The sequence below is a fragment of the Acinonyx jubatus genome, chromosome B1 (genome assembly GCF_027475565.1).
Source record: "Acinonyx jubatus isolate Ajub_Pintada_27869175 chromosome B1, VMU_Ajub_asm_v1.0, whole genome shotgun sequence".
Taxonomy (NCBI): domain Eukaryota; kingdom Metazoa; phylum Chordata; class Mammalia; order Carnivora; family Felidae; genus Acinonyx; species Acinonyx jubatus.
In genome coordinates this window covers 194,678,582-194,704,650 of record NC_069382.1, presented here as the reverse complement: position 1 = coordinate 194,704,650, position 26,069 = coordinate 194,678,582, and the positions used below count along the sequence as shown (strand labels likewise).

Genomic DNA, 26,069 nt, shown 5'->3' with positions numbered 1-26,069 from the left:
GGAACCAAACTGCTCTCCAAACCAGGATCCTACGAGCCCTCCTGGCTGCTTCTGCCTCCACCATCATCACCGGTCACCCGCCACCTAACCACCACGAGGGCTTCAGGGAGCCTCCAGGCACTTCCCAGGAGACAACAGGGCTGGGAGAGAACCCGGGGCTCCCATTTCTCCTCCAGAGCTCTGCACTTGACCGCACTGGCTCTGGGGCCTTCCGGCGGGGAGCCACCCAGGTGCTGTCCATCCAGCCGCGGCCAGCCCAGGGAAGCAGGGCCCCCCAGACTGGGATACCAAAAGCACGCACGACAAATGGAGCAGACCCTGGGCTAAATAGGTGGCTACGGTGGGGTGCTGATTCCCCTTTACACGGTGGGGTGCTGATTCCCCTTTACTGGGAGTAAGGAATATACTATGAATTAGCTGGCCAGCCATCATTTAATTCCGCCTCGTAACAAACTTCAGTTTTGCCGGTTCCCTTAGAGAACAGGAACGTCCCCGTATCCCAACCCCAGCTGGCCTTAGTCAGGACGCCCTCCTGAAGGGCACCGGACACCCAAGCCCCGCACCTGCCCAGGTCCAGCCAACAGCTGGAGTGATCCCACTGTGCTGCCACGGCCTCTCCCCAGACCCTCTGCCCCATCTCTCTGGATCGGGTCTCTCAGAGCACTCAGCACCCCTGATGTTACAGGGGACACCACACAGGGTCTGTGGCCCTTCTCCCTGCTGGAACGCAGCATGCCCCTCCCCAGGCCCGGGAACAAGGCAGGTTGTGGGACAGCCCCGGCCGGTCTGGCGCGGGCCAGGCACGGCAGACAAGCTGAGGCCCATGCGCTGTGTGAACCCAAGGCCTCGGGCTTTAGAAACTCCTCCCCGTCAGCTTTTCCTGCAGCTTGAGCCAAGAGCCCAAATGAGCTGGAGACTGATGTCTGCTCCTGAAATAGCCCACTTAAAGGGAGACGGCAGTGAACAGCCCGTTAACCAAAAAAGTGAGGGCTAAAAATAGCCCGCTCCACGGGGAGGTGAGGCCTGAGTGCAAGAAGGACCGGGTCTGGGGAAACTTCACAGGGAGGGTTCAGACATCCGAAGGCTTCCTGCGGCTGCCTAACCCAGCCACCACCTACTGAGCGGGGGCTCCCGGCCCCTCCCCAACCCCCCAGAGGAGTCACGGCACAGGCCATCCCCATCCCCTGATGTGGAAGGCCCTCGGGGTCCGGTCTAATCCTGTCCGCCCATCAGTCACGGCGAACACTCACTGGAGCTCTGGCGGGGACCCTGTCAGTGGATCCTCCCCAGAACGCCCCACTGTCATTATCTCCCCATCATCACCTGACCCCCCCCATCACCCCCTCTCGACACTGAGAACACGGAGTCGTTGAAGCCATTAGGTAATAAGTAATGTACCTGAGCCCACGTCACTGATAGGGTCAGAGCACCACGGAGCTCCCTGGCCTGACTCCAGCTGGTCAGCTCAGATGTCCCCTCTGGGAGCCCTCCCTGGCTCCGCTGGCCTCAGCTGTCCCCTGAACATACGACTGCTACTGACACTCACAGCGACGTGCCCCAGGCCCACCTGCCTTGTTCCCTGTCATGAGCTCGTGGAGGGAGGAACAGGCTCCAACGCTGGTGCCCTCCCCCTCCCCGAGCCCAGCATCCACAGCCAGTGCTCTGAGAAGGGGTTTCTGCCTTGACCTGAAACATGGCGTCGCCTTGCTTCGGTCTGTGTCACCTCCACACCCGGCTCCCCCCCTCCCGCTCCGAAGTCTCCCGCATCCTTCGCCAAGTTCCTCGCCAGCCTCAGCCTGGCTGAGAAGCACCAAAGTGACCCCTACGCTCTGCCTGCCTCTCCCGCCACCCTGGACAGACTGGTTCAGCTACCGCGGACTCCGGAGAAAGAGGACTAGAGGAGGCGACGGCAAGCTTCTCCGTGTGAGCCTGGCTGGGCCAGTCACCCTGCCGTCGGCCACGGCTTGTGCGGGAAGCCAGGAAGGAAACGGGGGAGGGGACGTGCCCTGCTGCCCCCCAGCACACCCGTCGCGAACGCACCCACAGCTCTCTGAAAAGCAAGACCAACGCACATGAGGGCGGAAAGGCTAGGCCTGACCAGGCAGGGCATCCTGTGGGCCCAGCCCAGGCCCCCAATACACTTCGAAGGAGCCATATGGCTGCTTCGTGCCCTGTTGTGAGTCAGGAAACAGGAGAAACACCACCAGAAAATCCTGCATATCAGAGCTCCAATTTTACTTCACAGTCTGGAAAGGCAGCAGTTCTAATAATAGCGAAGACAGATTTGTAGCTCACGTCCCCTCCCGCTGTGTAGAGGGACGTGGGACGCCCCCGCCTGGAGCCGCCTGTGGAGGGAGAGACGCCACGGGCGGCAGGGGAGAGCCGCTCCCAGAGCAGCCGACCACACCGCACCCGCACCTGGGAGGAGAGGTCACCAGGCGTCCCCCCGCCGCAGGGGCTCCCTCCGCTCTCACACACTCGGGCGGGAAGTTTCCACCTCCAGGTCGGCCGGCCGCAGCCTGCGGAAGCAGGCCCGGGGCACAGGAGTGCCGATTCGGCAATCATTGAGTTAGACAAACTACCCTAGCGACCACAACACCTGGAAGTGGGTCGGGATGTGGACGCAGTCTTCCGAAGGGCCTGCTCCAGAAGGGGAGTCCACGGTCGGCCCAGGGCGGCCAACCTGCTCACCGGACAGAGGAGGAAGCGCGGGGCCAGAGACTCGCAGAGCACCCCAGCGGGCAGGTGCACGGGTGCGGCAGGCCAGCGGACGATGCTCAGCTGGGCCGGTTCTCACCCGTCCAGACGCATCCGTTGCGGGGACGCACTTGGCGGGGAAGACATGCCTGCGGTAGGCGAGGAGTGGGCAAGGGCCCACCCACCCCTTCTTTCTTAGCTCCTCAAAGGGAACCTCTACCTTTACCCACAGAACGTCAGGGCCAGGGGCGGAGACAGCGATGCCCAAAGCCTCTGTCCTACACCCGGCCTCCTATGGTCCTGGGGGTCCGGGGGGGCCCACGGCCTCTGAATATGGGTGGGCCCGGGCCTATTCAGGTGAAGGTTCCCCCACCCTGTGTTTCTACAGCCTCCTGGGCTCGCTGCGGTTTTAGGTGACGGAACACTAACGCTGAACCCAGAGTCTGAGGGCTCAGCAGAGGGTGGCTGACGCTGATCCAGGACTCAAGCCTGGAGGAACCAGGAGTCTATACTCCCTCTGTACGACATGAGCGGAGTCGTACAAACGCGAGAACAAAAAAGGAAAGCAATTTGATTCCCCCCCTCAGGCCAGCAGGACGGGCAGGTGGTCTGACCTGAGTATGGTCGCTCTGGTTTGTCTCAGAAACCCCTGCACTTCCCCTCGGGTATGAGCACCGTCGGCTTCTTATTTCAGTGCGTGCTGACACTGAGAGCACAACTTCCTCTTTCTCAGGGCAACTGGAACTCAGCTCCTCTGTGCTCCCGACGTGCCCACCCCTCATCCCATGGCCTTAAACGTGCTCGAGAGGAAGACGGCAAGAAGCTGGAGCCTGGACGGGTGGACAGCCAGCCATCCACTCCACTTTACTCCGGGGTTTTGAGACTCCAGGGCAGATACACGTGTACAAGTCAGACTCATCTACAAAGCTGTCAACACTTTACAAGGCATTTTGGGTGGGTGCCCGGGGGGCAAGTGCTCTCCCCATCCTTTACTCTCTAGGCCAACTGAGCCTGTTAGAATCTTCTCCAACAGAAGCCCGAGGAACTCCTCGTGGACACGGAGACATTCACCAGCAGCTCACGTGCGCCCACAGCTCGGCGGGGCGGGCGGAGGAGGGCCGTCACCATCCGTCTCCTGAAGAGACCCAGAACACCAATCGCCCACCCGAGGGTCGCAGAGCCAGCCAGCTGCCGTGCTGGGCTGCCACCCAGTGCCCCCCATTCCCGGCCCACAGCCCTTCTGACCTCTCCCAGGTCCTTACGCAGGACCCACGGGTGACAGGTTCCACAGGCAGACTGTGGGGACGAGCTGTGTGCCCTTTCTGGGCACAGGTGCCAGCCGGGCCAACGTCAGCACCTGACCCCCACCCCGGGCCAGGGTTTTGGGGCGAGAGCTGTGTTCTCAGATTAGAAAGGAAAAGGGAATGAGGAAGGGCATTCCGGCCAAGGCTCCAAGTGAGCACGTGGAGAAGGCTGGCAGTGGGGTGAAGTCACAGGCTCAAGCTGACTGGACTCAAAACCTGGCTCTGCTTACTTGCCACTGAGCTGCTCCCTGCCGGGTTTTCTCTCCATCTGCGAAGAGGAAACCATCCCTCCTGGGGCGGGGAAGGGAGCCCCACCAGCTCAGAGCCCAGATCACAGCCAAGTGAAATCAAACAGCGGGGGAGGCGGAGAGGGGTACCTGGGGGCAGGGACAGCTTCACTGAGACAAGCTAGGACGACCTCCTGTTGCCACAGAAACCTCCTGTCTCCGTCCTCCTTCCTCTCCTGGGTGCGAGGCAGGACGCTCAGTTATCCGACTCCATCTGACTCAGCACTCACTGCTCACCCTGTATCCCATGGTACGTCTGCCTTCACGTAGGAAGCACGGACCTGGAGCCACAGCCTTCAATAAAGCCGCCACCACCTACAAGCCAGGCAGCAGCCACAGGAGACAGCCACACGGACTGCTGCAAAGGGACCTCTGAGCTGCACGCTCTGCAGGGCACAGAAAGCCTTGCTGTGCTTCCCACGCAGCCGGCCAGGCCCTGCTCAAGGGCCCCGGGGATGGATGGAAGCCTGTTTCACTACCAGCAGGAACCCCTGCAGAGCCCTTCAGTGTCTGACAGCAGATTCCGCCCACTGCCCCAGTGCTGCCCTGTGGGGGGACCTGCTGAGGAAGTGTCATCATCCTTTCTAGCCACACCCTGCCCGCTATCTATGAATCACTGTGGTTAGTCACCGGAGTTAAGAGCAGGCCCCAGTGAGTCTCTTTAAGGGCATTCTCTCATTTAATCCTCCATGAGGTAGGGCAAGGAACCGCTCTGGACCCGCGGGCAGCTGTGCAGTAAAGTTCATGGTTAAAATGCTCTGGTACTGATGCCTCCATACCCACCTTGCAGACGGGAAAAGGGAGGCTTAGGTTCAGACCCTCGTCGCAGGCAGGGAGCACGTGCAGGGCTAGGACAGGCTCCGCTAAGGCATTTAGAGCATGAGTCTTTGAGAGTCGAAGCATCTAACTCTCTTCATCACATGTCACGTTCCAGCTGGGACCCTGCCCTCATCACCTCACCAGACGAGACAAATCCAGGTATCCCCGGAAGCTGGCCACCTCTATCGCTTGAGGGCTCAGCAGGTCTCAAGCCGGCACCACCAGAGCCAGGCCTGGGCCACCCCTTTCTGACAAGGCTCCTCCAGCCAGAACGCTCACCTGGCCACACGGCATCAGAGATGCACCCTCCCTGCAACCCCAAAAACATACACCTCCTCCGGGGCGAGCGCCTCCCTGCTGGAAGCATCCAGGCGGGCCTGAGTGCAGGACCAGGCGGGCCGGGGGCTCGAGTGCTGCCCCACGCGCTTCACGTGTGAAGTTCCCCTGTAAACTCCACTTCCGTCCACGCATCAACACGTCACGGCGTTAATGGCACGTGCCTGCGACCTGGCTGCCATAGCTGCAGGTCTAGACTGCTGGTTTCGCGTGCAAGCCACCCCCAGGGGAAAGTCCACTTACGCCGATTGTGAACTTGAACTTGAACGGTGGCCCCTCAAAGAACGCGGCACAGTTATCGTCACTGCCCGTTGCCAGCCGGTACGGTCTGCTCTGCTTGATGTCCACGCTGTTGATGACTTTGTTGTGTCCCGTGATCTCGCCCACGGAAGAGCCACTGTCCCACAGGAAGACGGCTCCAAACCTTGACCCAATGAGAGGAGTCACAGGAAAAAGTCAACCCTGGGGACAGTCAATGAGATGTGGGCAGCTGAGTGGCCAGTGCTCGGGGTGGGGGTGGGCAGTGCTCGTGGCCACACTTCACGCATGCTCGTTAAAGGAGTCAACGCTGAAGGCCTCCCATGGTTTCAGCTCTGCACAGTATTTGCTGGAGAATCCGAGAGCAAGTGCCTTCGGGAAGGGACTGGAATCCCTATTCGGTCTATATGGTCGAGGCCGACAGGCCTCCCATGTGGAATGTGCCTTAGAAACACCTGCCAGGGGAGTAGCCCTATGGCTTACCAGTTTCCTACCAGTTTTACTGGGCGGGACCAAGATATTTAGCAGCCGCCACCTCTGCTGGAAAGGCGAGGATGTCCTGCACTCAGCTGGCATCTGATAAAAACGTACCGCGGGGGTTACTTACTACGTGTGACTGAATGAAAACGGAATTGCTGAGACCAACAGGATGACTGGGAAAGCTGTGGCAGAATTAATACCTGTCAGAACACGCAGTAAAAATAGCCTCTGAGTAGGGAGATGTGTGCCTGCCAAATTCCAAGTGCTTGACGGCGGCCGTGGTGCCCTGGGGGGAACCCTGACCTCGCTCGGAGTCGGAAACCTGAGTCGCGGTACTGACCCCACCGGTCACTAGAGCCGTGAGCGCGGCGGCCACTGCGGGCCACCTGCCCCCTCTTCCTTCGTTAAGTGACCATCTCAGGTGGGGTGCGCAGCTCCCTGCGGCCAGGTGTGGCCGTGGCATGCTGGGAGGGACCCCAGGAACGCTCCTGAGAGCTGTAACTCTTTTACCTTCTCGTTTCCTGCAGCCTGGACTGTGGGCATGACGGCTGGAGCTCCAGGAGGCGAGGGGCCACGGATGTCAGAGACAGAGGGAAGGTACCAGGGCCCCGGGGGGACTCCACACGAGTCCAAGCTGGCACAGGTGTCACTGCTCCCCTCCCACCGGGGGCACCGGAAAGAAAGCGAAGCCAAGGGACCCGGGCAGGGAGGGCCGAGGCCAGAGACTCACTTCTCTCTTCCTTCCCCGACCACTGCGATCCTCTTACTGTCTTCCGTCCAAGCAATGTCCTTGATCTTTCCAGCGAAAGGCTGATACTCATACTTTAAGAGGTGCTCCTTCTGCGTGGTATCCCAGATCCTCAGCTTCCCAGATACATCTGTGGGGGACACAAGGGGGGAGCGACAGCCATGTTTACCCCTGGGGCAGGGCCGTGTGGGCACAAGGCATGCCCGGACAGCACCGCCCAGGCTTCCCAGGCTTGCTGGCGTTGCCCGAGGCTGCTGCTGGGAGGAGGGACGTGTCTCAGGTAAGCAAAACCCGCCACCAGTCAACCAGAGCCCGTGGCCTCTGTGAGGGCCACTACCGGGTCTCTGGGGGGTGCCAGCAGTCACCTGGATGACGCACCCTGGGTGTGGGTCAGAACGCCCAGAGACACGCGGAGGCACACTTCCGAGGCATCAGGAAGCGGTCTGGTTCTGGGACTGTGGTTTCCTCGTAGGGGGATCCAAGTGGCGCATGGGTCTCAGGCAGCTTTCTTAACGCTTGGGACCGAAGTTCTTCATTTCCAAAGTGTGACAGTACTGGTGACAGCCACCTCTCCCGTGCAGTGGCCGTGCTCACACAGACAAGGAGCGCAGCTGTGTGCAGCTAATGCATGCCGTGACGCGCACGGTGGCCCCCACCGGGGCTCCCCTCCACTCCACCCGTGCCGCCCTCTGGCATCTAAGGCACACCCCACAGCCCAGACGACTTGGGTGCTGCAGGATCCCCGTGTGAGGCCCACGAGGGTCCTGGAAGGGGAAGCGGCACATCCTTCCCTTCCCCACCAGGGTCCCATCACCAAGTTAGTCATCGCTTCACAGCGAACTAAGGCTCCGCAGGAGGCTGCCGGAGAGCCTGACCCATGAGCAAACCCCGGGGGGCCCACAGTCCTGTGCAGCAGACAGGGAGAAGCTGACTTCCACATGGAGAGCACCACGTGGGGGTCCTGGGGACCTGGTGCTCTCTGGGCGAGGTCTGGGAAGGCTGCCTGGCCGAGGTGAGCTGCAAAGGGGACCTGCAGCTGGGGGCATCCGTAACAAGGCAGCCAGCAGGAAAGGAAAGGAAAAAGCAGAGGCTCTGTGTGCACGACGGACACTCACGCTCACACGTGCGCACACACTCATGCACACACCAGGCTGTGGTCGGCTGTGCCCAGGCCGGTCCAGGGGGCTCTACGGAGGGAGTCACGTAGAATCGGCATCTATACTTGAGTGTAGCAGAGGCTGACAGTGTCCCACCTGCTCGACCAGGACGGACCCAGCCTTCCCGCCTCCCTGGGCTCTGCTTCCTGGGCGGCTCAGGCTCCTTCCCAGGCCCGGCACCAGCTGCTTGCCCCACGCCTCCCTCACCAGACCGCCAGCCGCCTCCCACGGGCCCTGCTCGTCCGGTATAACTGACGACGTGACGTTACTTTCAGGGGTACAACTCAGGGATGTGACAAGTTTGCACATTACGCCGTGCTCACAAGTAGCTACCTTCTGTCCCCACACGTCGTTATCGCAGTGTCACCGACTGTATTCCCCGAGCTGTGCCTTTCGTTCCCGTGACTTCCTTACTCCACACCTGGAAGCCCGTATGACCGACCCTCTCCCCTCCACCCATTTTCCCACCTGCACCCCCTCCCCTCTATCCACCACCAGCATGTTCTCCGTATTTATAGGTCTGATTCTGCTTTTTGTTAATTCATCCTTTTTTTTAAGATTCCACTCCTAAGAGGAATCACATGGTATTTCTCCTTCTCAGTCTGCTTTGCTTAGCAGAATACCTTCTAGGTCCTCCCCATGGTATCTCAAGTGGCGTGGTCTCATCCTTTTTATGACTGCGTCATGTTCCGCTGTGTGTGTGTGTATATATACATATGCGCATATATATATACGTGTATACGTATATATGTACATACGCATACATATACACGCCACGTTGTCTGTATCCGTTCATCTACTGAGAGACCCTTAGCTTGCTTCCATACATTTAATCCTTTCTGGAAGCAGCTGGGACTAGAAAAGAAGACAGTGGGACTTGAAGGCCAGGTGCTCAGGCCCAACTGGGGCAGGCAGCACCCTGTGCAGTCACGAGATACTGATCAAGGGCCCACGAGCCCCAAGCCCATGCTAAGTGCTGAGGGCACAGCAAAGACACCTCCCCTGGGATAGAGGACACCTGCAGGAGGCCACAGACGACGGGGAAAGAGTGCCTGCTGTCTGCCACCTGGAAGGCGTCTCCCCCTCCAGGCAGTAAGAGGGGGGCAGTCTGGGTGAGCCTGCTCCCTCTCTCCAGCAGCTTAGTAACATGGTGGGGGGGGGGGCGGTGACAGGGAGCAGGGAGTGTGAGGGCCCTCCAGTGCCTTTCATCAAGGCCTCTCCTCTATGTTCCTCACTTGAGCAACTCTCCTCTCCTCTCCTGTAGGCATGGGGCCCTCTCCCGGATGCCCGCCACTCTGCAGCCTGGGATTCACAGCCCGGGGGTGCCCCAGGGACTGAGCGTGGGGCACAGACCGCCAGCATCAAAATTACACAAGGAAGACACTGCTGGAGGGGACTGGGACTGCCCTGGAAATGGCTCTGCACTGAGAACATCGGACCGTGGGCTACATCAACCCCGGGGCAGAGACCGACCGTGTTTTTTGGGGCTGGGGGTCCAGCCCCTGCCACGGGCTCCTTACTCAGGCCTTCCGGAAGGCTTGATCATTGAGCAGACACAGACCATTCAGACTTACAGGAATCTAAAGGTCCCGCAGAAAGCTAGAACCCCATCTGGGAGTGAGCTGCAGGCCTCCCGGGGTACTAGGCCCCTCCCCTGCAGAACCTGGGCACCCTAGGTTCCAGGTAACCCAGTTAACCAGAGCACGCACTTTCCCAGCCTCCCTCCTGCACACTCCAAACCCTACTACACGACCACACTATTTTTAGCCCAGGACCTAATCTCTGCAGTGGAGGCTTCCTTGTGTGCACTCGAATAAAGGGAGCAGCAGGCTAGAAACGAAAACGTGATCTCCACCCAGAACACCTGATCTGCACACAGCCCAAACCTCCCTCAGTTCCTCTGCCAAGTCAGGGCACTTTTCCGAGAAAGTCAAGATCAAACCGATCCTTTACTTCTGTGGACTGTCCTTTGCCACGGTCTCTGGGCCAGCCTCCCCCACCAATTCAGCGCTGGGGTCTGAAGCACCCAGATTTCCGGCCGGTGCAGCACCCCGCCTGGGGCTCCCAAGTGATTCAGCGGCTGGACCTGTGGCTCCTGGCACCAGGGCCACATCCTGCGGCTTTCAACGAAAAGGCACTTTGCTGGCAAGCAGGAACAGGGGGCGGAACTGCAGGGCGAAAATAAATCAAGGAATATAAACCAAAGGTTTACAAGGGGTGCCTGGATGGCTCAGGTCACGGTCTCTCGGTCCATGAGTTTGAGCCCCGTGTCGGGCTCTGCGCTGACAGCTCAGAGCCTGGAGCCTGCTTCAGATTCTGTGTCTCCCTCTCTCTGCCCCTCCCCCACTCACGCTCTGTCTCTCGTTCTCCCAAAAATAGATAAACGTTAAAAAAAAAAATAAGAAAAAATAAAAACAAATAAATGAAAGGTTTATGGATAGCCTTGGAGTAGATCTAAACACAAGCGTCATTAAGTGCCCACTATGGGATAGACTCCTGGAGGAGCCCTTCACACACATCCCTGACCGCCGGCATTTGTCATCAGCCAGCACACCTGTTGCCCTGGCATGTCCTACTTTTAGTGGCAGACACTTGGGTCACCTGCTGTCAGGTGGCCACCAGTGCAAGACAATCGTAGGCCTCTCACACCCATTGCTACTCTGGATCCTCTGTCCAGTTTCTGGGAGAGAACTTCAAGGCCCAGGAAGGTAAGTTACTCAAGGAAGCCTGCGCAGTCAGTAAGGGGCACACCCTCCAGGGACAGGGAGCGACCCAGTGCAGACCAAACGGTTCCTGGAGTGTATGAACTCCAGCCTCCTCTCCTGGCTGGTTAGTTCTTCCAGCCATTCCTTCATCTGTTGTTCTCTGGGGAGGCTGACAAGGCCCAGGCCCGCATCAGCTCACTCGCCTGGCTCTCCCTGGGGCTGGAGACAGGGCTGGGCACAGGCAAGGCAGCCATAAGCATCTTGTAGAGCATAGGAACGAATGAGTGAGTGAATGCATGCGAGACACGGGTAAGCCACGCTGACTTCTGTACCTCCCTTTCTCATCAAAGATCTACCCCAAAGACCCAGGGTAAACAAAGCATCCTACGTGGCAAAGATCTTTCTGTCCCTCCGCTTAGCCAGGCTCCCACAGAGCCACACAAAAGCCTGGCTAGAGAGAGCAAAGGCACAGACCAGAGCGCTTGCCTGAGGCCAGCATTGAGAGGGACTGGGAAAGGAGCAGCTCATGAATAAAGGTGACACGAGACAAAGCTGCAATTCAGAAAGCACACACACACACAAAATGAGCTCCAAAACATCATGATACAGCTGCCCACAAAGGCCTCTGGCCAGCCTCAAGTGAGCATTTCTGCTGACCTCAGAGCCGGAACCAGCTGGAACACTGCCAACTACAAAGTCCTGTCATGGGGCTTTTTGGAGGCTTCTACATCCCTTGTCAGCCCCAAGTGGAACTAATCACACTGGTTCCACCTGCTGCCCCCCCTTCCCCCCCCCCATCTCCCACCACCCTACCCTCCCAAGCCCGTAGCCCAGTTTGGCCTGGGGGCCTCCCGGACCCCACCACATGCATCCGTGAGCCACCCGCGCACACAGGTACCTCCAGAGGCGATGTAGAACCCGCTGGGCGCATACTTGGCCACCACCACCTGATGGGCATGCTCCGTGTAGATGTCAGCAACGGCTGGGTTCTGCAAGGAGACAGAAGGAACACAAGGAATGCTTCCCACTGTCCCGGCTAGTGGATGTTGGGGTGTGGGGACTGGGATAACACACACACAAGCACCCAAGTCAAAACCTCCATAAAGAGAAATCTCAGCAGCACCTCTACCCGCCCGCACATCTTCGGGCGACAGAAATCCAGGTAGTTTCGTCTCTTTCTCTTTAGCCTACAGCTGTAGAACTTGAGAGGATGGTCTGTCTTTTGCTTTTCCGCACTTGCCATAGTACCAATACGTACTTGTGAAACACACACACGAGACAGAAGTTGCACTGAAAGTCGACTGTCCTACTTCCCTTGGCGGGAGGCTGCCATCGGCAGCTGCGTTCTTGAGGCACCTATGGTCCCCCTGTTCACAAGCATCTCTACCCCGGCTGCCACTGGACGGCCTGTCACGGGGCCCTGCTTCGAGCTCCAGGAGCACAGTGGGGCGTGCGGGTGGGAGCCTCTCTTTGTTACAACCTTCGCCGGGAAACGTGGGCTTCCCGCTCGCTTCGCAGCACAGATGGAGGGTTGGCTGGACTGGCACCAAGAACGGGGCCGGCATCTGGGAGCAGGAGTACCTCTACTACTCAGCAACAAGGTTTTACCGTAGAATTTACTAAAAGTAGAGCACGGCGTCCCCCACTCGCACACACAGCCGAGAGGCCTCAGTGAACCCGACACACGCATACTGAGATGCTCTCAATTCGTCTCGGCAGCCGGGCTTTCTTTCAGGGGGGAATAAAGACACGGTCATCTACTCCTGATTCCCGCTGTCCACTTTCTCTAAACCGAGGGCTCTTGAAAGAGGCAGCTTCCCACAGGCTGGAGACTGAGGCCATGTCAGGTCCCAGTGTGGGATGCTCAGCGTTCCAGAGGCGGCTGCTGCAGGTACACCTAACCTGATCCCCAACCGCCCCCACCTCTCCCCGACCTGACCACAAGATCAGAGGCCGGCACTCTTCTCCGCCCTCTGGCTATGGGATCCCCATCCCTCAAGACTGAGTCCAGACGGGTACACCCTGAATTCTAGCCCCGCCCACCGCCAGCCGCCTTTTGGCTTTCCTCTTAGTCCCGTGTCTCTGCAAACATTGTTCCCCTGGCCAGGAGCAGCCCTCCTGCCTGCTGACACCTACTTATGAGGCCTAACCAAAGACCTGTCTCCTGCATGAAACCTCCCGGGACGGCCTCCTCTCTCTTCGGTGCCTCCAACGCTTGCGCTGTGCCGCTCTGCTTTTCCAAAAGACGTACATTAAGTACCTGTTTCCACTGACTGAAAGAAATCTGAACAGCACTTTTCACTTTCATGACGAAAGGTAAAAGGCCAAGATAGCATTCGGCATCGGTGCCACAGCGAGATGAGCCGGTATGGGGCGGTTGTGCCCCCCCCCCCCCCCCCGGAGCAGCGAGCGGCGCCCCCCAGCTCCTTCCCTGGGAACCACACTCATCACCTCAGCGTCAAGCTGCCAGAGCTCCAAGCTGTGTCTGAGAGCATCTGTGCTTTACCTCAATTTATTTCTTGCATCTGTTAGCAAGATGTGTCCTAAGGTCTCAGAAAAGCCTGAGAAAGGTGATTTGGGGGTGGGCCTAGGACCACTCAAAAATTTTTTCATTATGAAGTAACGATAACTATTTCTTTGCTTTAGGCCATTTCGGCTCACAAAACGTTTCCTAGAACACTGTGTTTTTGGACAGCGGGGAGAGCTGTAGTCCTGAACCTTCTTGTCATCTCTTCTCATCTGTTTTTCTGCAACCTGCTTCCAGGGCATTTATCTTTTCAGCCATGACGGCAGTTAACGAGTAGCAGGTGCTCAATAAACAGTTTTTTGGAGAAAGAAAAGTGGACGGAGTCCCTTTTACCCCCGAGACTCAACGCTTAGCATTAAGTGACGTAGCAGGCAGTTGATACACGTTCTTCGCAGATTAATCCATCTGAGAATAATCATTTGCTAGTGAAATTAGAAAGGTACGATGTATTCAAATGGGATGTCATGAATGGCAAACAGGCACAGGAAAAGGTGCTCGATGTCATCAGCCTTTTGGGAAAAGCAAATCAAAACTACAATAAGATACTGCTACATGCCCGCTGGAATCAGCAAGACCAAAAGAACAATATCACCAAATGCTGGCAAGGACAGGGGTGCGGGGCGCTGGGACGTTCACGTGTTGCTGGCAGGAACGCAAGACGATGCGGATGGAAAATAGTCTGGCTAGTTCTGCACGAAGTTAGGCAGACGCTTCCCACACAAAACCCTGCAATCCCACTCCTAGGTACGTACCCAAGAAATAAAAGCGCACGTCCACAAAAAGACACATGCGTGAGGGTTCATAGCTGCTTTATGCGTTAATAGCCCCAAACTGGGAACAACCCAAAGGTCCACCAACAGGCGAATGAAGAAACACCGCGCTGGATCCATACAGTGGATACAGCCCTGCGATAAGGGGGAACAAACGACCGACTCCCAACTCAGCAACCACACTCAGCAACTCCAGTGAACCTTACAGGCATTATGCTAAGTGAAAAGGACACAAAAGACCACCCTGGGTTGCGTGGCTCCTTCTCCAGGTTGTTCCAGAGAAGGCAAACTTAAAGGGACAGAAAGCAGATTGGTCCTTGCTGGGTGCTGGGGTGAAGGGAGCCCACTGGCCGCAACAGGTTAGGGGAGCGCTTCTGGAAATGACGGGAAGTTCTGTGTCCAGATTACAGTGGTGGTTACAGGCCATGCACATTTGTCAAGCTGTGCAGCAGAGGAATCTTCCTGATCTTCCTATATCTAAATTATGCCTCAATAAAATTAAGATGTCTGGTATCCAACCCACTCCTGGCCCAAATTAGTGCTTCATGTTCTATAACCCAACCATGGGACGCCTGGGTGGTTCAGTCGGTTAAGCGTCCGACTTTGGCTCAGGCCATGATCTCACAGTTCGTGAATCTGAGCCCCACGTCGGGCTCTGTGCTGACAGCTCAGAGCCTGGAGCCTGCTTTGGACTCTGTGTCTCCCCCTCTCTCTGCCCCTCCCATGCTCACGCCTGTCTGACTCTTGATAATAAATAAACGTTAAAAAGAAAATTTCAAAACCTGACTATGGACAAGACCCCTTGCCCAGAAACTGGCCAAAAGAGGTGCTCAGACAGGCCACCACTACCAAGATCCTTCTCCAGATGTCTGTTTCAAGGCTGACTGAGGGGCACCACCAGCCCACTTTACAGATGAGAAACCCATCCCAAGGACAACTTGCCAATATGTTGGCACTCAGGCCCACTGGGGGTTCCGAGGACCCAGGGCAAGGATACCAGATAAGTAGGTAGAGGTTCTGGGCAGAAGTTCTGCCCCTAAACGGTCAGGGTTGCCAGTTGCAGGGGCTGTGAAACGCCCGAGGTCATCCCCAGCAGGCTCGGCACCAGAATCCCAGGCTGCATGAGACATGGCTCTTGTCTGCCTTGCAAATGCAACTGAGCCAGCGAGCGAGGGGCCAGATTCTCCAACTGAACACGATGATTTCAGCTGAGTGTGTGCCAACCTCCCCAGCTCTGCTCGGCACACACAGGGAGGCTGGCTACTAGAGGCAGAAATAACGGGTCCCCTGTCCCCACTGTGCCCTGCCAGCTCAGGCTCATTCCAGATCAGCGGAATCTGGAGTCTGTAAGGCCCCAGGACTGGGACCCAACACCCACTCCCCTGCCTTACAGGGGGTGGCAGATCCCCCTCACTCGTCCCTCTCCTGCTGCCTCGGTGAAGAATACACTTGGGTGCGTAGTTTATTTGGAGCAGGGCTAGGGAAGAGAGGAAATGAGGCACGGAAGGGAAAGAAGCCAGTTCTGGGTGCACCAAGGAATAACCCTGTGGCGGCAGGAGCTCCGCCTCCCTCAGGGCCTTGGGAGATGCTTCAGGCCAAGCCTTGGGGTCATCCCCCAAAGGGTGCTGAGGCTGGGACGCCCCTCCCCCAGGCCTTCCTGCACTCCTACTGGCAGTGCGGGTGCTTGCCACCAGGGTACAGGAGACCTGAGACACAGACCAGGGCGAGACCCGGGTGCCGAGGGGATGTGGGCTGGCTGGCTGATGGCTGGCTGGCCGCAACTTTCCATCTACTCGCCCCCGACCCCAGGCCTGCTCCTGGCCCTCCACACCCCCGCCAGTCTTCTTCAACAGTTCCCAAACTCACCTCCTCTTTCCGCCCCTGCCAGATTCCGTCCAGGTCCCTCCTGGGGACCACGACAGTACCTTCTGGACTGCTCTCTACCTTCCGTGGACCGCTACACCCCTCATCCCCCGTCTCTAAGTCCCATGTCTCATCACCTGGTTCCCCTGCTTGATATCCTTCCCTCGGGAGCGGCAGAACCCGACCCCACTAACTGCACTCTTTCCGGAACCCCCAGCACACACAGGACCCCCCACTCCAGCCCCACTCAGGCCCTCCCGGGCTGAAGAGCTGCTCCCTGGGCCTTACCTGGCCAGGGCCCCTTCCCTCCCCAGGCCCACGTGGGGACTAGAACAGGAGCCACCCACCCCCAGCTCAGGGTCTGGCAGTGGGCACTCAGCAACATCACTGAGTGACACACAGAGCTCGGGGCTGGTGAGACCCCGGGGTCAGTCCCAGAATGCAGCCCCCGCGCCTGGGAGGTCAGGGAGCCTCACAGAAGACACGGGCCATGGCCGGCCATCATGCACCTGCAGACCCAAAGGCCTGTGGGGGAAGCAAGGTGAGGGTGTTTGGGCTGCTGACAGAGTGCCAGATTGGGGCCCAGCGGGGCCAGATGAAAGCAGACCTCTCAACCGAACCTCAGGAGGCCCATTCTCCGTGCGGACCAGACACCCCCTGGCCTCCCACCTGCGCCAAGACCCCTCCCCAGGGCCAGACCTTCTGCCAGGAGACTAACCCCCATACCTTCCCAGGCCCCGCCCCATCCGGGAGATTCGCTACACCAACGAAAGGCGGGGGGGGGGGGGGGTTCCCAAAAGTCACTTTGTTTTGGCAGCATATGGGCCACCGGCTTCCCCAAAGCTCCTTCACGTCCCCATGTCTGCTCAGGCTCTATCTAGTGCCAAGGAGGGGTCAGAGGCCATCACACCATGTATAGTGGGGTTGGTGACTGGCCCAGGTCACAGGGAGTAGCAGCTTTCACCTCAGCTCCTGAGCCACAGTGAGCGCAGCAGACGCATCAAGAGGTTGGAAAGGCCTCCCTGGCCCACCAGGGCTGAAGCTGTCCGACAGGGCTCTGCGAGAGGGGCCTCCAGGCTCTCCTGCAGCAGCCGATGTCCCCTGGAGCCTCCAGAGAAAGCCCTAGGCTCCTCCAAACTTGGACCAGGCAAAGTGAGCATGACCTTCCAGGAGGATTGCATTTCAGAGCTTTCTAAATTCTTCTAGTTCCTAAAAGCAGTAACCGGTAGCTGGACCCGTGTATCAGACACGATCTGCAAGAGCCTCTGTTCACTGATGACCAAGGACAAACTCAAATTACTGCACGGTAACCTGGCTCCGAAGCAGCTACAAGACATCTGTACTTCCCGACTGGCAAGGCTGAACCCAGCAGCCGAGCCCCTCCACACAGCCTCGAAAGACACACAGAACACGGACGGATGGCTCATTTACTCCTTCCAAGAATCTGGGCTGGCCCTGGGGATCCAGTGGTGAGCGAATGCTTTGCAGAAATAAAACCCGCCACCCAAGCTGCACCCAACGAGCACCGCCCTGCTCGACCTTGGAGGCTCCCTCTCGCCTGCAGGAAACGCACCCTCCCCCAGCAATCCAAGGTCCACTTTCCATGATGCCCTGTTCCTTCCTCCATGAAATCACTATGTGACTTTCTTCCCTTTATCTGCCTCAGCCTGGAACGCCTTCGCTCCTTCCTGATCCTCGATGATGTCTCCTGTTACCTTCTAACACCCAGGTGAAAAGGTGAAAGCCACCTCCGAGAATCCTTCCCCGATGCTCCCAACTGCAGACGGTCTCCCCCAACCCCAATGCCTATTCCCACCCAACCTCCCACCCCACCACCCTTACTGCTCTCCGCCATGTACCGCAGGCCATTCTGACATCCGCAAGGCTTCACGCTAAGCGAACTCCACAGAGGGCAGGGCCTGTATCTGATCCAACAGGCAGCCTCCAAATGCCCCAGGAGACCAGGGCTTGCTGGACCCTGAGGGCCGTTTGCGAAATCACTGTGTATGGAGGGTTCACTCTTGGCCAGTGGACCCTTCTGCCGAGTCCTCTGAAACCTCATAGGAAGGTAACCTCACAACCCACTTCACAGGCCAAGAGATGTGGGCACAGAACGAATGACGTGCCCAAGGCTAACCGCTGGTAAGCAGTGGAGGTGGGGACCTGAAGTCAGGTAAGAGCCTTCATTCCTGAGTTTTGGTCTCTCACTTATGGTTGGAACCATCGTTAGCCTGATTCTTTTAACTCAGAGTAGCACTTCTGTCTAGCCCACAGGTTTCTGAACGGTGTGGGGCCAGGTCATTCAGCGGTCCTGCAGGGCCCACCCCTCCTGGAGTGACTTTCCCTCCTGCCTCCCAGCTCAACCCCTTCCCAACGGAGCAAACCAAGCCTTAGAGCAGGGACCCCAGCACAGACAAGGCCACCGCCACCTCCCTTCCTGTCCCTCCTCTCCCTCTGTCTGCGCAGGGCCTCACTGAGCAGTCATGAAGGGACCCCTGGGGCTTCAGTCTGGCACCTCTAGAAAGAGACAGCACTGAGCCACCAGGGCGGATGTGAAGAAGGCACCGCGTACCATCACAGCCCAGGCAACCCTCCAGGAATACTTGTGAAAGGACTCTGTGACATCCCACAGTGACCCTGTTACCCGTTCTCCCTGTTCTTACAGATAAGAAAACCAAACTGGATGAAGTATGTACGTGAAGTGCTCGGCCACTGCCCAGCATACCAAGTGCTCAACAAAGATGAGCTCCTTTACCAGAGGCGGTGCTCAGGGCAGTGAGCTGGACCAGCAGAAGCCTGGGGTCCCCGCAGAGAAGGGCTGAACACAGGCGGGGCTGGGGCTGGGGGTGGGGATGCCCAGGCTGGGATGGCCTGCGGTGGAGAAACTGCCATTTTCTGGGTAAGGTTCCAGGGAGCAGAGATAAAACTGGTGGGTAGAAGCTACTAGCAAGCTGAGCGGAGCCTGGGATCCAGGTCTTTCTAGGGGGTCCACCACCACCAAAGCCGGGCAGGTTCTACCGAGACTCTGGAAGAGAAGCAAAGAAGCAAAAAAGGGCCCTTTCCAGTGCACAGCCTACACGTCATCTGTAACAAGGCCCTGTGGGGGATGACGGCTGGGTGTGGCACAGGGATACAAATGGGCACCTCCAACTGTTCTGGGCACGGACGACTTCCACAACCCAACGGGAACCAGGACCACCTCTCTCCACTGGCCTCAGACATGAGGCGGCAACCTTGACTTCTTTAAGCTCCAAGGCTCTGAGAGCCCGCTCTACACCCCCACAGACAGGGTTAAGGAATGTACTGAAGCCACCGCCCGGAGCCCGTGTCAAACTTCCTCCAACCTCGGTGCACATTTGGTTCCCGGTCTAGATTCTCCCCCATCTCTGCTAGGTCTCTGTCTCGCTCCTCTTCCCGGAGAACTCTTACTCATCCTCCAAAACGCAACTCAGAGGTGTCCCTTCTCCAGGAAACTTCCTTGTTGCTCTGTGGTGCAACTGGTTCTTCCCTCTTGTTTCCAAATCATTCAGGACATTCTTTTTCTTTTTTTTTTCCAGTTTATTTATTTTTGAGAGAAAGAGCACGAGCTGGGGAGGGGCAGAAGAAAGGGAGAGAATCCCAAGCACAGCACGGAGCCCGAGGCAGGGCTCGAACTTGCAAACCATGAGGTCATGACCTGAGCCGAAATCAGGGTCAGCGCTTAACCGACTGAGCCACCCAGGTGCCCCCAAATCACTCAGAAGATTCTTTTAAAGCGCCTAACCAGAGCATTAGAATGTTACTCACCAAGGTTCTCAACGCTACTGAGATTTGGGGCCACATAACTTACAGGATAGTCCTGAGCACTGTGGGATCCTGGCAACATCCCTGGCCTCTGCCCACTAGATAGATACCAGTAGCACAAAAAAATGTCTCCAGACATTGCCAGATAGCTCTTAGGGGGTGGGGCTGGGGGCAAAACCTCCTCCCAGCCACTGATTTAAATCTTGGACACGGTGGCCATGGGCAGGGCTCCGCAAGACAAGCTTGGTGAACGTGTGGGGGAAAACAGGAAGCAAGGGCTGGTTCTAGCAGCTAATCAGCACTTGCGGAGTGCGTTTGTCTTGAACCTCCAACCTGAGGCACAGAACAAGCTCTACTACAGATCTGATCACGTTACTGGTCCACACAGCTCCGTGGCCTTGTCTGGGCCTGACTCCTCTTAAAGATCAGACCCTCCCCCAGGTCTCTCCCGGGTTAAGCTCTCGCATGTGCTACCCTGCTCATTTTCTGCACAGGTGCTAACCCAGCACACTGCTCCCTTCGGTCACCTGCTGGCTTGTTTCACTCCCAGCGAGGCCATGAGCTCCGTGCAGGAGGGGGCCTCCCCTGGATCTGTGCTCCCAGCACACACAGCAGGGACTCAGGAGGCACGTGCAGACAGACAGGAGCGACAACGTCAGCCCTTCTCAAGCCATCTGTCCCTTTACATACCCCCTCCCCCAGGCGGGGGGATGCACAGGTGGTCCTTCTACACATGACTGGCTGCAGACCGCACCATGAGAAGCTCAGCACTCAGGTTCAACAACCCTGAACTTCATACTGCACTTGGAAGCAGAGAGTGTTGAACTGCAACAAACATTTCACTTCCTAGAATTTGATTTCATGCACCTAATTTTTTCAAATATACAGATTTCAGTTCTGGAATCTAGGGACCGGGTCCTTTAAAAGCGAGCCCCAAACTCGCTTGTAGCAAATCTGCTGACTGCTTGTGGCAGCTTTCAAGGGCCTTCTGACACTGGGCAGTTCAGAATCACGGAGAAGCTTCTTCACTGCCACTGGGAGAAAGCTCTTCCCTGTCTCTGCAGAATAGGCAGGGGCAATGGCGACGCTGGCCTCGAAGTAAGAATATACCAGGCTCTCCCCTTCTGGAGTTTTCTTTTTTCTGATTTTTATTTTAGAGAGAGCACAAGGGGGCACAAAGAGAATCTTAAGCAGGCTCCACTCTCAGCACGGAGCTCAACACGGGGCTCCATCCCGCAACCCTGGGATCATGACCTGAGTCAAAATCAAGTGTCAGATGCATAGTGGACTGAGCCACCCAGGCTGCCCCTGGATTCTTCTATTCCAGATGGCCACATCACTGCAAACTTTTCATTCTGCAGGTGTGGCCACGGATGTGCTGATAGGAAATAAATACTCTTTCCTCAAGTTTATGAAGTGCCAGTGTGCTGGGTTCACAAAACAACTTTTAAGTCCACACAATGAATGGGAACTTCCAAATGGGAAGTCACAAGGGTATGGATACCTGTTTGGTATGAAAGGGAGACGCCACAAAATAAAGATCCAGCAACCTTATGCAGGCGGAGCTTTTCTTATTTCTAGGCAGTAAAACCTTCAATGGCTGCCTGTTATCTCCATGGCACAGCCTGGCTTTCAAGGCGTTGTGACAAATACTTACTGAGCACCTGTTATGTGCCAGGTACTCTCCTGGGGGAAGACACAGAGGTGAAAGAAACAGAAGAACAAAGTCCTACTTTCAAGGAGCTTCCAGTCTGGTTACAGAAGACAGGCAGATGGGCATATCTGGTCATAGGATGTGGCGGCCTGCCCACCGGCTCCTGCCATGTTAGCTGCGGGGTAGAGAAGGCCAGGATGGGAGTGCTATTAGTTCCCATGTCCTAAGACAGATGTGTGGCATGTTTCCGGAAGATCACGGAGGCAAGGGTGCCTGGAGATGAGTGAGAAGGGTGGGGTGGGGTTTTGGGGGTGAGACCGAGGAACCAGGCTCAATGGTGAGGCCGCATCAGCCATAGTAAGGGAGGGCAAAGAGGACAATGAATGCCACCTCCTATTTTACCAAACCCGGTCCAGCCGTGCTCTGAGAGCAGACTGGAGGAGAGCCAGCACGGAATCAGGGAGACCAGTTTGGGTTTTCTGTCTTGCAACCCAGAGAGGATGGTAGCTTGGAGGAGGTGGAAACAGCAGGTAGAAAAAATGCCGGATTCTGAAGTTAGTTTGAGAGGAGTCACTAGGATTCACTGGAGAATTAAACATGGCGTGGAAGAAAAAGAGGGAAATCAAGCAGAAGTTCAAGGTTTGGGGCCTGAACAGTTGGAGCGATAGCGTTGCTGTCTGGGGGACAGGACACACAGGAAACCCTACTGTGCTTAGGACACGTCAAGTAGAAGCCAATCAGACATCTGTTGGACATTCCACAACCGGGTCTCCACCTTTCTTTCGGATCTCTTCTCCTTCTTGAGCCTGTAATTTAACCAGACCATCTTCCTTCCTGTTCCCTGAACGTTCACAAGGGCTCACGTCTTTTTTCCCAGGAATGTTGTACCCTAATAAAAATGGTGCCCATCCTTAATTGAGTACCAATGGTCCCTCAATCCAACAAGAGCCTGGGGTGCCTGATGTACATCCAGATCAGGAAGGGACGCATTAGCAGCACCGTGCTGTCCTGGGCCCTGCGGAAACTTACAAATAGGTGGGAAAGAAGAGCAGAGGCACCCTCAACAGAGAACGGTGAAGTCTGGGGTACTGGTAAAAAGAAAGACTTCCGAAGAACGAGCAGAATGAGTTGCACGAGGCGGGGAATGTTGGCGAAGGGGGTGCTCGTGTGCGACTGTGAACAATTCCGGTGGAAACAACTCTGATCACTGGCCTCACCTCTCTTCGGAGCAATGGGCCCAGTGGCGGGGGTGGGGGTGGTGCTGAGAGAGAGGCTGCAGTTGAAGAACCCTCCCTGGTACCAGACACACAGTGGCCACCTCACGGGAGGCCTCCCGTCTGGAAGTACACGCAGACTGCAGGGACATGAGCATGACTGCTAGGGGCAGGCCTGGTGTTCCAATGCTCTGGATCCCTGAGAACGCTTTAGTCCACTTTGTTTGCCAAACTGCCAGTGAGTATCTACTCTGGGTCGTCTAAACTTTTATTTACTCGAAATCTCGGGACCTCACCCTGGAGACCTCCGGATCATTACCATCTAGGTCCTTGGCAAGGTTTCCCCCAGTTCTGAGCGAGGCCAGATCAGCTTTCTAGGAATCCGTGTGACTAGCACAATAGCTGTTAGCACTTTCAGAGAACGTTCACACCCACCCACCCCCTTCATCTGAGGTGCCCAGCAAGCCCGGGCAGGGCTGAAACTGTCACACGGGGCTCAGTCCTTGAGCAGAGGGGCAACGGTGACAGGCTGGCTTACCCAGAGATGAGGGCACCTCAGACCAGGTAGAGGCCTCTCCTTTTACAGGCAAGAAAGCGGAGGCCCACACAGCTCCTTCGCTCCCTCAGCCAGTTGTGAGGTTCCTGAGGGCAAGTGCACCCGATCAGCAACAATCCCAACCCACTAGGGGTAATCACTCACAACAGATGTGAATCTAAGCTGACATCCCTTGGGAGCACGGCCAATCAAAATCATCTGCCTACATACTGTGCACGAGGCCCGACCCCAAGCACAGTTCAGGAGAACATCCCCCCCCCCCCCAATGGTTGTGCTGGCACTTTCCCCTTCCATCCCGTCACTCAGGCTGGGGAAGGGTGAAGAAAGATTTCAGTGTGCAATCTTGGCGGTGGGGAGACCAACAAGCAGACTGGGTCGTTTGGGTAATTACAGAGGAGTAACAGGATTCCCCACGACATTGGCTCGACAAGCATTCTTGGCCTGAGTACAGAATGTCTGTCTCAATGCTTCATGGGAATAAACCATTCCTGATTTTGCGCCGGGGCTCAGATCCGGATGGTGTGCAGAGAGGCCTGAGTGTGAGTCCTGGCGGCTCACACTGAGAGCCCCTGGGTGTTGGTAATGATTATACACAAGGGCCATTTACCAAGCACTGGGTGTGTGCCAGGCGAGCCGGTGGGAGGGACGCATCATCTCATTCAGCGGGCACAGGCGGTCAGGGGAAGTGGGGGGGGGGGGGGGGGAGCCTGGTGTCATCACCTCCATTTTACAGATGAGGGCACTGGGATTCCCAGGCCCAAGTCACCAGCTACCCCAAGGTCAAGCAGCAGCTGGCCGGGTGTGTCCGATCCCCCTAATCCAGAGCGCTTATACTTATGATCTGAACTAATCTGAGCCTCAGTTTCCCCATGAAAAGAGTGAGAAGTGGGCCTGGCCACCTTGAAACCATCTGCTAGTCTGCTAGGCTTCCGAGGTGTGGTCCCAAGGCTGAGGGGGCGTGGCGTCCTCACCCTCCTCAGGCTGCGGAGAGCGGGAGAAGAAGCCATAGAGGGGAAGAGGAATTAACCTGAGAGTCGCGCCCAAGATAGGGACCTCGCCTGGGCGGGGGGATACGGGGAGGGGGTACTCACGTCGATGTTTCTTAGAATGACGCACTTCCCATTGGTGTAAAGAAAATTGTTGCCCTTGGGGTCGCCGCCGATGATTTTAGAGACGCCCCTCTCCACCTGGGGGAGGCTGGCGAACACCTTCTCTGCGGAGACACAAATCAAGCAGAGCACGTTAGGGGCAGCCCCCGCCTCATCCCCCAGGCCGGGCTGAGGACGGAGGGGTGGGAGCGGACTAGAGAGGGGCCCTGGACCGGTCTCAGCCGGTCACCTGTTGCCACCACCAGGAGGGGCGGCAGCCACTTTGAAGGAGCGCAAGGGACGGCGCGACTTCCTGGTCTGCGCTCCCGACCAGGCCCTTCAGGGACGCGGGGGCTCCCACGGGCCCAGCCCGCAGCGCCAACTTTGGGGCACCCCCACCCGGGCCGGGGATCGCCGCCGGGCGCCCCGAGGGCGGCGGGGCGCTCGCCGGCCTGCGCCCTCACCCCTCCCCCGCGGCCCGGGACCCCGCCGGGCCGCCCGCGCCCCACCGATGGCCGGGGGGACGGGGGACATAGGCGCCCACCCCGGGGGCACGGGGCCGCGGTACTTACTGATCTCGTACGGCATCCTGCCCACTTGTTACCGTGCCGCGCTCGCCGAGAGCCTCCGAGGCCGCCCGCGCCGCGAAGCAGACTGGCGGAGGCCGGGCCGGGGATGGGGGCCGAAAGGCGGCGCCGGGCGTGCCGGGCGCGGAGGGGGCGGTCCGAGGCCGGGGCTCCGAGGCCGGCTCGCGCCCTGCCCTGCGCGCTGCCGCTGCGGACGCGCCGAACCCGGAAGCGCGGCCCCGCGCGCGGCTCGCCCCCAGCTTTGACCATATATAGTCAAGCGCTCGGCTCGGCGGCTGCAGCCCGCGTGAGCCTGCGCGGACGGGGCCGCCCTTCCCCCCGCCCCGCGCGGGGCCCGCCCCGGCCGCCCCGCCCCCGGAAGTGACGTTACACACGGTCCTGTAAAAGGGCGGCGCGGGAGCGCCTACTCCATCAGAGTGGTCCTGGCCGCGGTTGGTGGAGGGTTGCGGAGTTCTTCGGGGGAAGGGAGAGCGGGCTTTTCGGGCGGCTCCTCGCTGGAGTTCTGCGGGCGCCGAGCTTGCGGTAGCGGGGGGCCGCGGAAGCCCTCTCCGTGCTTGTGTTTGTGTAGCGGGCGTTCCCGAGCCGCTAGCCTTCCTGCTGAGGCTGATTCGGCGCCCGTTCGGGTTTTGCAAACATAGTGGGTTTCTGTTTTTTTTCTTGGAAGCTAGATGAGTGGGAGTCCCCCTTCCTCAAAAACTGTCTCGCAGCAGAAACCTTAGGGATGTGTCTTTCCGGGCCCAAACTCACTCTCTCTCTCTCTCTCTCTCAAACTTTAGAAAGCTAAGAAGCCAAGGAGAGCAAAAGGGAACGTAGGTTCTAAGAATACCAGAGTGGGTCAATGACGGAGGGGGAAGGCAAAGGGGAACTTGGAAGATCGAGGCAGCGGCTCGGAGCCTCACTTTTCAGCAGGGGTTGTAGTTTTCCTGAGATGGGGGCGGGGGGGGGGGGTGCCAAACGAGAATCTGTGAAGCACCTGTGGGTACGTAAGCGTCTGAAGCCTGCGCTAGAAAACCTCACAGTGTGATGGTTGAATTCCTATTTTTCTAATCTGGGAAGCCTAGTAGACACTGTTTTCGAACTGGATCCGGGTTCTCTCTTCCTTGGCTGTTAGTCAAGAACCAAGCCTTGAACGCTCACCTGGGTAATTGCAGGTGCTTGTTATCTAGTCTGTTAGGCTCCTATCCTCCCTCCCCTTCAACTCAGTCTGTCTTCCAGATTGCAGCCTGAGCGTTTTTT

The 26,069-nt window shown here is 57.7% G+C and overlaps 1 protein-coding gene across 1 annotated transcript in view; it reads right to left on the bottom strand.

Moving 5' to 3' along the window:
- WDR1 (WD repeat domain 1) overlaps positions 1 to 24,976 on the bottom strand; it is a 44,457-nt gene extending 19,481 nt beyond the window's left edge. The window contains exons 1-5 of the mRNA XM_053217570.1: positions 24,819 to 24,976; positions 24,250 to 24,371; positions 11,690 to 11,780; positions 6,912 to 7,059; positions 5,687 to 5,867 (exon numbers count right to left, since the gene is read on the bottom strand). Coding sequence (XP_053073545.1) covers positions 5,687 to 5,867; positions 6,912 to 7,059; positions 11,690 to 11,780; positions 24,250 to 24,371; positions 24,819 to 24,834 — 558 coding nt within the window. The 5' untranslated portion in view covers positions 24,835 to 24,976. The remainder of the gene's footprint in view (positions 1 to 5,686; positions 5,868 to 6,911; positions 7,060 to 11,689; positions 11,781 to 24,249; positions 24,372 to 24,818) is intronic.
- Between the last annotated feature and the right edge of the window lie 1,093 nt (positions 24,977 to 26,069).